Source organism: Merops nubicus, unplaced genomic scaffold (assembly GCF_000691845.1).
Source record: "Merops nubicus isolate BGI_N331 unplaced genomic scaffold, ASM69184v1 scaffold641, whole genome shotgun sequence".
NCBI lineage: Eukaryota > Metazoa > Chordata > Aves > Coraciiformes > Meropidae > Merops > Merops nubicus.
In genome coordinates, this window is record NW_008590045.1 from 22,432 (window position 1) to 34,814 (window position 12,383).

The 12,383-nt window shown below is 39.8% G+C and overlaps 1 protein-coding gene across 1 annotated transcript in view; it reads right to left on the reverse strand.

The window, feature by feature from the left end:
• Window positions 1-5,178: 5,178 nt before the first annotated feature.
• LOC103782034 (protein arginine N-methyltransferase 8) overlaps window positions 5,179-12,383 on the reverse strand; it is a 32,765-nt gene continuing 25,560 nt past the window's right edge. The window contains exons 7-9 of the mRNA XM_008949766.1: window positions 10,793-10,943; window positions 7,288-7,409; window positions 5,179-5,515 (exon numbers count right to left, since the gene is read on the reverse strand). Of these exons, the coding sequence (XP_008948014.1) occupies window positions 5,432-5,515; window positions 7,288-7,409; window positions 10,793-10,943 (357 nt within the window). The 3' untranslated portion in view covers window positions 5,179-5,431. The remainder of the gene's footprint in view (window positions 5,516-7,287; window positions 7,410-10,792; window positions 10,944-12,383) is intronic.

Consider the following 12,383-nt stretch of genomic DNA (forward strand, 5'->3'; position numbering starts at 1 on the left):
ATGCTGTTGAAGGGCAATGGATTATTCTTAGAATCTAAAACTGTTTATTTTTCTGATTTCAAGCTGCAGCATGACAAATCAAGCCCTTGCATGAAGAGGGAGGTTGAAGTGTACTGCAGGTGGATGTGACTGTGCAGGGGAACTCAGCCTAAAGGAGTGGTCACTGCAGGCAACGTGTGGACTTGTGCCTGTAGGACTGTTTAGGGAAGTGAAGTTAAGCCTTACAATAGGTGACACATGGAGATCCATTGAAAGGTAGCAACTGCCTAATAGAAGAAGCAACTTTTTTTTCATTTTTTTTAAAGTTTGAACCTTTTGTCCCAAGAAGTGATATTTCTCATATTTTCATTCTTTTGAGTCAGCTTTGGTAGCTGTTACACTATCTGAGAAATAATAATCTGAGGACAAACACCTTTTAAATTATTTTTTGAGGTGACTTTTAATTAGCAAATTGAAATCCAGATTTTGTTATTCACATCTAGCTTTTTTGTGCAGATTAACAATGAATTGACCATGCAGTAGTCAACCTTAAAACACTATGCTGACAAGTACATTTCTCTGGAGTCTAAAGATCTTGCACTGCTAGTGCTTCAGAAATAACTCTACTTGTTTTCTAATTTTAGTATTATTAAGTATTACTCATTTTTAGATACTCGAAGCACATATTAAAAAGATAAAAATATAGGAAAAAATAGGTATACTTACAATTATAGAGTTATTTTAGAAGAAGCAAATGTATCCTTAAAATTATGAAAGAATTATGCCATGGTTACATAATGATTTCTAAATGGTACATTTTAGTAAAAAGTCTAGGGCACAGAACAGAGCTTCATCCTCTGAAATTATTTAATACAAAGAATTCCATGGGTTGTTTTCTATAAAATGTCAGTGCCTTACCCCAGCCCTTAGGGTCTTTTTGATAATTTTTAAAAATTTAGTTTAAAAAAAAAAGCACAGCAGAGTACTCCTTCCTGGTAAACTCTGTCCGTGTGGCAGTGTGTGACTAGAAGCACCCAGTGCTCTGTCCTGCATGGTCCTGTGGCTCTGCTGACCAGGCTGGGCAGGGCCGGGGGCTCCCCGGGGGATGGCAATCTGCTGCCCTGGGCAGCCTCTGGGCTTTGGCAGCGTCTGACTGTCCTGGTTCCGTGTAAAAAGGGGTTCAGGGCAGGACCCACACGGAACAGAACTATGGACTCACCTCTCCCCCCCCAGAGAGAGAGAGACACTTTGGGAAAAAAAATGAAGTATATTGTTCAACAAGGAACAGAAAACGAAAAAGGGAGGTAAGGAAAATAATATATACAAAGATTTGGGGAAAAGTACAAAAAATAAAATATACAAAACCCTCAGAAATGGTTCCAGGGTCCCACGGAGTGAAAGGAGAACTTTCCTGTCCGAGCTCCAAGGCAGGAGTGAAATAAGAACCCACTCCCTGCCTCTTATCAGAGTGTGTGTGGGAAGGGGAGGGAATACAATGGTTTCACCCCCACCCGGGGTCCTCCCAGTTGCTGGAAGGTCACGCCCCCATTCCAAGCCTCAAACCACAACACTGACCACGGCCGCTTGGTATGAGCAGTGCTTTGTCTCCTCCTGTGCACCATCTGCAGAGAACAAAAAGAGCTTTTAATTTGTTCTATGCATGGGAATTCAGGTAGTTTTGAGACCCTGGAGGTTAAGAGGGACTCGAGGGTCTAACACTGAATCCTTCTGTAAAAAACAAACGACACATAAACGCTCAGTGGCCAGAGGACGTGTCTGGTGTGTCACTGGGCTCTCCTAAAAAAAATTGTACTAGGAAGGCAAGGATGAATCACTCTAACATACAGGACTCACAGCCCACCATGCCATTAATTCTAACATGTCATGAAAGAAAATGAGATGGTTTGCATCTGTAAAACAAAGAAAGTTGTCAAATTAAAGATGGTTATAATCAAATGAATGGATCTGAATGACTCATTTGAATGTTTGAATGTGCTACCTGAGGTAGATAAGGGAAGGAATGACTAATAACAATGAATTAGTTGAAAAGTAGCATAGATATAATTAAATTATAACAATTTGCTTGCTGAACTAATAATAACCATGAATTTTAATTAAGTATTATCCTGCTAAATAGACATGTAATTCCTATGAAATCATATACCACTGTCTCTATCACTAAATGCAGTTTTATGAATAATTATTATATGAATAATCCCATTAATTACTCATAAGTGATCCAAAATACACGGGACTAGATGCTGAGCTGATAGATATACATACAGCCATTTTTGGTGAGAAAAGCCTTGAACCTGTTCTCATGCAGGCCAAGAACCAGATCAGCTGTGAAGTCCCAACGGTTTTTAATGATCTGCTCCAGGATCTCAGAGGACAGGGTTGGTTTTAGCTGTTTTTGCTGTAGTCCAAGAGGAGTGTGTACTGCCAGGGCACATCCCAGCCCACCCGTGTTGACTCTTGCTGTGCTGCAGTCTCACATCTTAGGAGTCAGTGTACTACAAACCCAAGGTCTCAGGCTAATAATGCATGTGTCACGTAACTTCTGTGCAAGACAGGCAGCACAGCTAGGAATTAAAAGGAGGAATGGCAGCCTGAAGGGAGTCGTCCAGGAGAAGCTGCAGTGTCTGTGTGACACGCTGGGTGAGGCCGGGGATTCTGGAAGGCATCACAGGGAACAAGGAGGCTGTGATGCAGCTGATGTGTAGTCTGATGAGTGAAAGAGTAAACATCACGAAGGGAGGGAGAAATTTGTAGCAATGACTTTAAGAGGAGTATGCTACTTCACCTTCTGCATTGCTGAATTAATTCTCCTTATCATAACCCATGGGGGTTTGTGTTTTTCCTCCCTCTCCTTCCCATTCGTGGGGCGGGGGGCAATGAGTGAATGGCCACGTGGTGCTCAGCTCCTGGCTGCTCTGAGCCACACCACCGGGGACCCGCTCTCGGAAAGGTTCAGTCAGGGCTTGTCTGGACAGGGCCCTGAGCAACAGCTGCTAGCTCTGAAGTTAGCCCTACCCTGAGCAAGCAGACTACAGGCTTCCAGAAGGCTTTTCCATTATAAACTATTCTAAGATTCTGTGACATTTTACAGCGAAATAACTCCAGCTACTCTGTTTTGCTATCCCCTTTACATTTTGAGTATCTACTTTTCCCCCTTTCTTCTGTCCTCTCCATATATAGTCACTGCCTGCAGATAAAAGTAATCTGCTCTTACCCAGCTGAGAAAGGAGTCCCGTGCCCCTGACCTCCCCTGCAGAAGGAACCTGGCAGACAGGTAAGAGGCAGGTCACTCTGGTGCCCTCCTGCTCCACCGCCCTCCCCACCCCTCCCTCTGTGACTCCTGCCTGCTCAGGAAAAGCACACTCACCAGGGAAAGCTGATTTCCCGTTTCTGTAACACTCACGGGGCTCTGTCATTTGAAAGTAACTGTAGTACTGTGCTGTTTTGTCTATTATGCCAGTGACACTGGGGCGTGCTTTTGTTAAGTAAATCTTTCCTGAAGTGTTATTTACACTTTAAAAAGAAATGGCTGCGATGTGTTCTGATCACAGAGAACGTTACAGCTGCCAGCAGGCACCGTACTTGAAGTGACTGATTATGCAACATGCTAGTATGTGTGTGATGTATTTTGTATGTAAAGCTGAGTCAATGTCATATTATCTTCTTAAAATGGGGATTCTGTCTTCATAATATACATAGAAAACCACATACCCTTATATAAAATTACCTTGAAGTTGTTCTTGATTACTTACAATCAAATCTGTATGTGGTAAATTAATTTATGAATTAATATTAAGACAAATTCTGTAAGATTTTTTTTCTGAGAATATTCTTTAAACTAGCCCAGGTAATATTCTTGTCTATATTCTGGACTACTTCAACCCCTACTAGAATTCTAAGACTATGTAAAAAGGCTCTAAAATTCCTAATTCTGCATATAGGAAGGTCCCTAGAACAAGCCCTGCAAAAACCAAACCAAACTAAACCACATCTGTGAAACTAAGTTTTTGTGAAGGGAAAACCAATAGTAATAGTTTCCTAAAAAGTGAAAAGTTGAGAAATACTGGCAGAATACATCTTCAAGTATGCTTTATTTGCAACTGATTAAAAAGATTGTTTAGGCAAAAAACTAGTGAGTCTCATCCCATACACAACGGGACATGATTCAGTGCCTAATGCCAGACTGGAGAATGGGTAAATAGGGCTGATGATGCAGCTCTTGATGAATTACAGGTGATTAAATGGTCAACGTTCATATACTAAAAAGACTTGATACATACGTATGAAGAATTATAAGCAGTTAATATTTTAACCATAAGCAGGAGATTCTGTAAGAAAACAAGGCATGTAAGTGGATGGGAAAGTTGCAGGCATCTCAGTAATATCAGAAGCTATAGACTTTTTTTAAAGACATTAGCTTGGTCCTGCAAATCACTGCACTCTTGAGAATAGTATTCGCAATATAAAGCTTATCTCAAACACCATCAAAAGGAAACACTATTTCCTATTTTTTTTTTTAATTTATTTTGTATTAAGAATCTTGCAAAGAACTGAAATATGGCACAGCCAAGAAACATTAATTACTCACCATTTCAGAGACTTTGCGTTCATCACATTTAGATACTAGGTGTCTGATTTCAGAACATCTCATGCAAAATCCAGCTATAAAAACTCACCACAGAATATTCTCAAGGATAAAAAGCTAATGTTTTTTAAAGCTCTGACAGACATCTAGTTGTGAAGGTGAATTTTAAAACTAATGGTCCGCATTTTCCAGAGCACATTCAAAAAGATAGTTGTTGAACTTTCTGTAAATGTCCAGCTCTTATCTATACTTTGCATGGAATATTTTACCAAAGCTATGACTTTGGACAGCTAATGGAATATATCACTGTCTAGAGTAGTGCCAGAGGTAACATTATTATCTTTCCATAACTGCATAATGATAAATAAATAATCACAAAACAAATTCTTATTACGAAATGATTCTTTTTTCCTCGTGTACAATATATATATATTGATTTATATTGAAGTCCAGTAATACTATTACAGTAATGTGCTGTACTGGCCTTTCATAGTGAGAAAACTGCCCTAGTCATCTTAAACATGCAAAGCTTGGAAGAACCAGAAATTCACAGTAAGTAGTACAGTTTGTATATGCATCTTCTGCCGTTCTAAAGTTAACCAGAAAACTCAAGACTTGTTGCTTATTTTTCCTATATGTTTGACAAAAGCTACAGTTCTATAGACTGTACATTCACAGTGGGATCCCAGCCCCCTGTACGACCTGCAGGCAGGGTCAGATTGCCACTTTCCATCAGAGTAAACATTCTAGGATTTAAGGTAACAATCTTGTGAGCAGTTGTTCCCAGCTTGAAGTTCAGCAATTCGGGACTTGATAAAATTCTCCTTTGTGTCTCTGACAGGTTTCTCGCTAGCGCATTTTGTAGTCATTAGACACTGACATTTCACATAGCTGTCCTTTAAAATCCAGGTCTACTGTGAAGTCCAGGTCACGCTGTAAAAAGATTTAAACATGTAAGTAAGACCGTAAGTTTAGTGTATTAATTCAGTTACCAACACTTGGGTTGGAAAGACCTGCAGATCCAAGGGATACCCACTGAGGGTTCTAACCTACTTTGGTTTTATGTGTTGCTAACACTGAAAATGCAGGATATAGGCTGTGTAACAGCATTCACCATGCAGTCTATGTCTAGGGCATATTTCTGTGTTCTTCTGAAGGCTGCTACAGTGTCCTGGTTACAGCTAGGAAGCTTCTGAAACGCTGTGCTGTTGTATGTATTCTAAAACAATTTTTTAAGGGTATCCCATTGAGATACTCTTAGTCTAGGGTGAAGGGATTTCACACCAGGAGTTATTCCAGGACAGATCTAGTAAACTTCCTGTTGTAGAGAAGCCTTCACTCGTTCATTATGTTATGACATGGTTTTTGGAAAGAGACACTACATAGCCCTACAAAATGAAGCTGTCTCTCTACAAGCTTTCGAAAGGCTTCACGTTTCAGAAGAACAAAGCTCTAACAAAGCTCCTTTTGAACCAAGGTAGTCTCTCTGCCTTATGATAACTATCAAGGACATATTCATTTCAGCACCTAAATCTGCATTCAGGTGCTTACTGCTGTGCAAAAGAAAATATGAAATATTTTCTTCATTTTTCCATCCAAAGAAAATTGATGAGTTCAACCCAAAAGAAAACATTCCATTCTCTCAGGGACAAAATAAAGGTGGGAAACAGACTTTCCCTCTACTTTCGCCTCAAGTGGTAGGTTCAGGAGTGAATGTGTTTGTTTTAATGCCAAGATTATTTCGTTTTTTATTTCTTTCCGTGTACCAACACTACTATGAAAACAATATCCCATCTATACTCAGTACAAAAAAGGAAAAGTAATGCAAAAAAAGGAAGGCAGTGAAATGTCAAGAATTGCTGCAATCAACAAATGCAGTATTTCAACAATTACAACAACTGCATGGACAAATTATAACCAGGGTTATTTTAATGGCTGTATGTTGTAATGGAAAATGGAGAGATTCTGCCTAAGGTTTTTGGCAGAAAATGCTGCTACTGTTTCTACCAGAAGCCACACTTCTCACGTCTTGCTCTTCTGTCCAGGCATAGGTTGTCCATCAGACCATGCCTCGTAGTCTCCTTACAAGTTAAAAGAAACACTGAATAACTGACATACTTGGGGAGGGATTCAACCTGTAGCACATAAATTGAGGAAGTTTTCATCAGTCATGCTTTAGTTTTAGTCTTCAATAAAACCTGACGTATTTTCTGTGGAAAGCCACAATTTTTAAACAGCCATTTCACTTGATTAGTGAATTCAAGTACATGTGCCCAGGGAGTTGCTAAACCAGAGTTCCTGGGCACTGAGTGGGAAACCTGGCTACAAATGAAATACTTTTGATCATCCTGTGTTGTCAGAAGGGATCTTGCCACTGATTTTAGTGACAGCACAAGGAGACCCTTGCCTAATTGTGTCACAAAATGTGAGCCAAGCTGATTGCAGAGGGCACCTGACTTGGTCAGGCACTGGAATCACTTCTTCCTCTCTGTGCTAGCTGGTTTGCAGGCTGAGCTGTGTAACATTAGCATTGCATTATCATTGCTGTCACCAGCTTTGGCAAAGCTGTGATTAGAGATCTTACTAAAACCCATTAATTTAGAGCCTTTAGCATGCCCATTGTTTCACTTACACGCATTTTATGTACTTTTGATTACAGTTTGTGATCAAGAGAGCTGGAATTAGATTCACCGATGCTGACTCACCACATTTTTTGCATTTGGTTTCATGGATATAGTCCCATAGATTTCTTCTCCTCGTCTCACAGTTAAATAGTCCTCTAAGTAGAAGACAGTTTGCTTCCAGTGAGTATAGGGAGCATCAGGTGCTAAAAAATACGAGTGTTATTTATAGAAATTTCATCTTTGTCTTACAGTTCAGATGAAAACTCGGGAACAATTGGGAAAAAAAGCATTTCTTCTCATAGAATGCTTTAATTTATATAGTATATTAGCAAATGTGCTTTATAACACCACGATTCTATTGAATGTCAGTGGGTTGCCTTCTCATTTTTACTGGAATATGTCAGATGCCAATCACATCCAGCAACAAGGATTCCACAAGGGGGGTTACTGGGCATGATAAGTGCTGGTTTTGATGCTTTCCTTTCAACCCACACACATTCAAATTGGGAAAGTCTTTACCACAAAGTGCTTTGAAAGTCAGAAGCCTAAATTAGTTCAAAAAGCAATTACACAAAACCATGAAAGAAAGGTTCATCAAAAAACATTAATGGCAATGATACAGATGAAACGTTTGACTCATGATCCCAGAACATCAGATTTTATAGTTTCCAGGATGATAGAGCTGCAGAAAGGACACCTGCACCTTGACCTCTTTTTGGACTTTTGAAAAGCATATTCTATGGGCAATTTGCCACAGATGGATACTGGTCTAAATTAACTTCTATTCTTGCTTAGCAGATGCATTTTGATGATCTTCTGCTCTTTCATGTTTTTATTTTACTTACTTGGTTTCATTCCTGATTTCAAATCTTTGAGCAGTCCCTAATGACCTTGCATTGGTTATTTCATATTCTAGCATTATGCAGTTAAGAGCATCTAGGAATTTAAGAATAATTGTACAAGTTCAGAGACTTCCCCATCTGGAAAAAAAGCCTCTGATAAATTTTTTTCTCTTCCATTTGTTTCCCCAGTCACTATTTTGACTACAGACACAGGCTCACTGCAATGAATCATGCTAATTATATATAAACACCATTTAATAAAACAATGATCTAATTTCATTTCAACATCAGTGTTTAAAAAAAAAAAAATTTGCTTTAGAAATTGTTTGTGACTCGGGAAACAACAAAGCTTTTTAAAATAACTGTCAGGACAGTTTGGGGTTTGTTTTTTTTCAAAATTCCAGAATCAGAAGACCAACACAAACTTCTGTCAGAAACTGTTGGCAGGCTGCTATCTTCCAAAGGAAAAGTATTTTTCCAGATAATTTGTGGCTGTGAGTCTAAAACTGTGCCTAGACAGTTTTAATGACTGTTAATCTCAGTTGCTAAACGGAGAGATCTTGCAGTAGTTCAGATCCAGAATCTGTTTTCCATTTGAACACACCTCTGAAAAGTGTCTGACTGGAAGTGTGAGACCCAAACTGGACTGAAGGTCTGTTGTCCATCCTCACAGCTATCTTGTGCCCACGTGCCCGTGCCCTGGTCCTCCTTAGAAAAGCCTGACATGTCTGGAACGTTGTGCTCCGTTGACAGGGTGTTTGTGTGGAACAGAGGCACACCTGGGCCTCCAGTCCACTAAAAATCACACACTTACTTTCTTCAGAATTAAAAAAATGATATATCTACAAAGTGGTGCTTCCTCACATTCCAGTCTACCACTTTGGAAGGAGGGACAGGCTGCTCAGGACAGTACAGGGACTTAGGGCGTTTAGAAAGAACATTAGGGGGCAAATCTCAACTAGAACTCAGCCTGGCCACCACTGCAAGGGATAATAAAAAGTTTTTACAAAACTTTTAACAACTAAAAAAAGAATCTGGGAGAATCTCCATCCTTTACTGGATGTGAGGGGAACACTGCTACCAGGGATGAGGAACAGGCTGAGGTACTGAATGCCTTCCTTCCCTCAGTCTTTAACAGTCAGCCCAGTCACCCTCATGGTATTCAGTCCCCTGAGCTGGAAGAAAGGGATGGAGACCAGAATAATCCCCTCCTCATCCAGGAAATAGTAGTGAAGGGCCTGCTAAGCCAATGGGACACCCACAAGTCCATGGGGCCAGATGGGATCCCCCCAAGAGCGCTGAGGGAGCTGGTGGAGGAGCTGGCCAAGCCTCTCTCCATCATTTACCAGCAGTATAGGATCTTATATGGATAGAATAGATTTGGAGCAATTATCCTAATCTTTTCAACAGATGTTTCTTAAAATATGTACGTTCACATGCACACATAAAACAGAAACACATTCCACTGGCTCCTTTGCAGGAAGCTGCATTCTGAGTTATATAAAACACCTCTCATGGAGCTCTGGCAGTGTAAGCAGACCTCCTTTAGGCTTCAGTTAACAGCACAACATAGTAACTACACCATTCTTTCAAAGATATTTTTCATGGAAAACTGGAGGTTTGACTATGTTATCTTTTAGAAAAGATTAATGGTTTGCCTTCTGCTGAAAAAAACCAAATGCCTAAAACCTAACTTTTCCACCTTAGATAATTTTTTTCAGCATGAAATCAGAAGCATTAGCAGTTCAGGATACCACTGCAGTGCCTCACAGATTGCTCATGTCTCCCGAGCTACACTTTGCTTCCCAGCACATACTGATGCTTATCATGGTGTGGGAAATACTGTAGTACAACACATTTATAGACTAATCAGGAAAACATGGTTACTGAAAAAAGGAAGAATACAAGGTAACAAATAACATCATCCATATGGTTATAGTTCTAGAATCAAATACAAGTAAGTATTTTAGCAAAGTAATTTGAGCTTTGAATCTCGTGTAAAGGGTTGAGAGCTCCTGTGGAGGGAGAAAAGGGAGATTATGAACCATATTTAACTCACATCAAGTCCCACTTACACTTGTTTGAGTTGTGTAATGGTACTAACTTTAACCAAGCACCCACAGTAATTTGTTGTTCCTGTCGCTAAAGAGGTTTAAATGTTTTTACATTTCTTACAACACTGTCTATTCACCCCAGTAAACGGTGCCTTACAGGAATGGAGTTATTCTGTTAAGTGTCTGCACACCCGGGTAAGTCAGAGTTCCACATTTGGGTTGCTAGAGCTGATTTACATAAGCAGTATGTGTGGGGTTATATGTTGGAAGAAAATGATGGGTTTATTCTAGAATCAGACAAGGAGGAGCTTCTGTTGTGTTTTGCATTTGGGGGCAACTGGGATGCAGAGCTGCTGTCTCTTACTGAGCTCACAATTCCCTGTCTAACCTGAGAAACTGGACACGGGATTTACGGAAAGCTGGTGACGGGTGTAAATTCCTAGGTCATAATCCCTGCTGAGCTCTAGCCTCGACAGACAAGCTCAGATAGCTTGACAGTGAAATCCTGGCTCTTTTGAAGGAATTTTGCAGAATTCCTACAAGCAGCTGTCCTTTCCCCATCCTGCTCACCTCCCTCAAAATTAAAATAACCTTTATCACTGAAGTTCAAAGCTGGTGGTACCTCCCTGTACATCCATAGCACTGGTATATTCATAGAGTAGAAATGAAATTAAAAGAAATACAGATTACCTGTAGAAAATCCCATCTTCTTGTGGCACTTTGTAAATTCGATATTAAAATAGGTGACCAAGGCATGAATGTAATCATTACGCTGGATCTGGAGGCAGAATGCAGAAGTAAATGCCAATTCTTCAGTCTTCACTGTATAAATATCTACTTCCTGTTGTGAGGAGAAAGAAAGAGGCATTTACATGGAGATGTCTGTGAGCTTAGTTAAGTGACGTACTTAAGCATTTTATTTAATGATCAGCAACAAAGACAACTGTCAGCCCTTTAACACTGCAAGAAATCAACGGTACACTGGAATATATCAAATAATTAGAAAACGATCCAGTTACCTGACTAGACAGAGTGTGATAAGAGAGGCCAACTCACAGAAGAGCTGGGAATGGCAGGGAGGGGCTGCAGGAGTCAGAGGAAACCAGGGTAAGAACGTGCTTTGACAAATACAGGCACAATGGGTGTTGAAATGGAGATACAGGTTCCAGTTATAAGACCTTTTATCACTAGGGACTATCAACATGAGCAAAGATGGCAGAGTTGGGTTTTTAATAAAAATAAACTTCAGGTTTGTTTGAGCATCTCTGGAAGGAAATGTGCTTTGGCTATGTCAAGCATGAGGCATGACAGGGGTTTGCTTTCTAGATGGATGCCAGATAACTGATCCCAAACAGTAAGCATAAGTTCTTGATTTCTATTATATTCTCATAAGAATATTAACTCATCTAGTTCATGTTCTTGAACTACACAGAAAGAAATCTTGTAAATTAAACTATGGCCTGATTGCGACAGTTGGGAGCAATGATGTAGTCTCCAAGATTGCTTATTTCCATCATTATTTAAATCCTACTGTTCAAGGCTTAACCAGAGCTTTTTTAGATGGATATGATTCTTCCAGCAAAATATTGCTGTTATCTGTGTCATTTCTAAAACTCACAGTCATGATAGAGAGGACACTAAGTCTGAAATATTATTAAGTGCATTCTAATGCTAAGGGGAATTTTTCCTATTGGTGCACTAAATGTCTCTGCCTTTACTCTCCTTCTTGTCCTTGTCAAGGGCATATTAAGCAAGAGACAGATATCCCCAAAATATCTTTCACTCTATTATTTGGAAAGCCGTTGTTAACAATAAAACTGCTCATGCATACAGAGAAACAGAAGCTTTGTAGGCAAAATTCCAAATTTCCTCTTACTCTATCAACATAAGGCAGGAATCGTATCACTGACCTCACCAGCATTATCAGACTCACGCTGCAAACATGGAGAGCAGAACCTGGAGGGCTCTTTTAGCCTCTTCAGGGCACAGTATTGGGCTCTCTTAGCAATTGCATTCTATAAGAGAAGTCTGCAAAAACAGACATCAAAAGATGCAGCCACATTTCAGTTACTGAGGTCTCTGCATGGAACATGCATCATGTGTCTGAAGCTTAGAAAACTGAGCTGCTGAGATGATTTAAAGAGGCCATATTTTTGGCCTATCTGATTAGCAATATTGTTCAAGAATAACTTAACCACTGGGACAGCATTAAAATGGAGTTATCATTTGGGTTTGGGGTTGGTTTGTTTGTTTTCTCAAAATAATTTATTTTTTTAAAAAG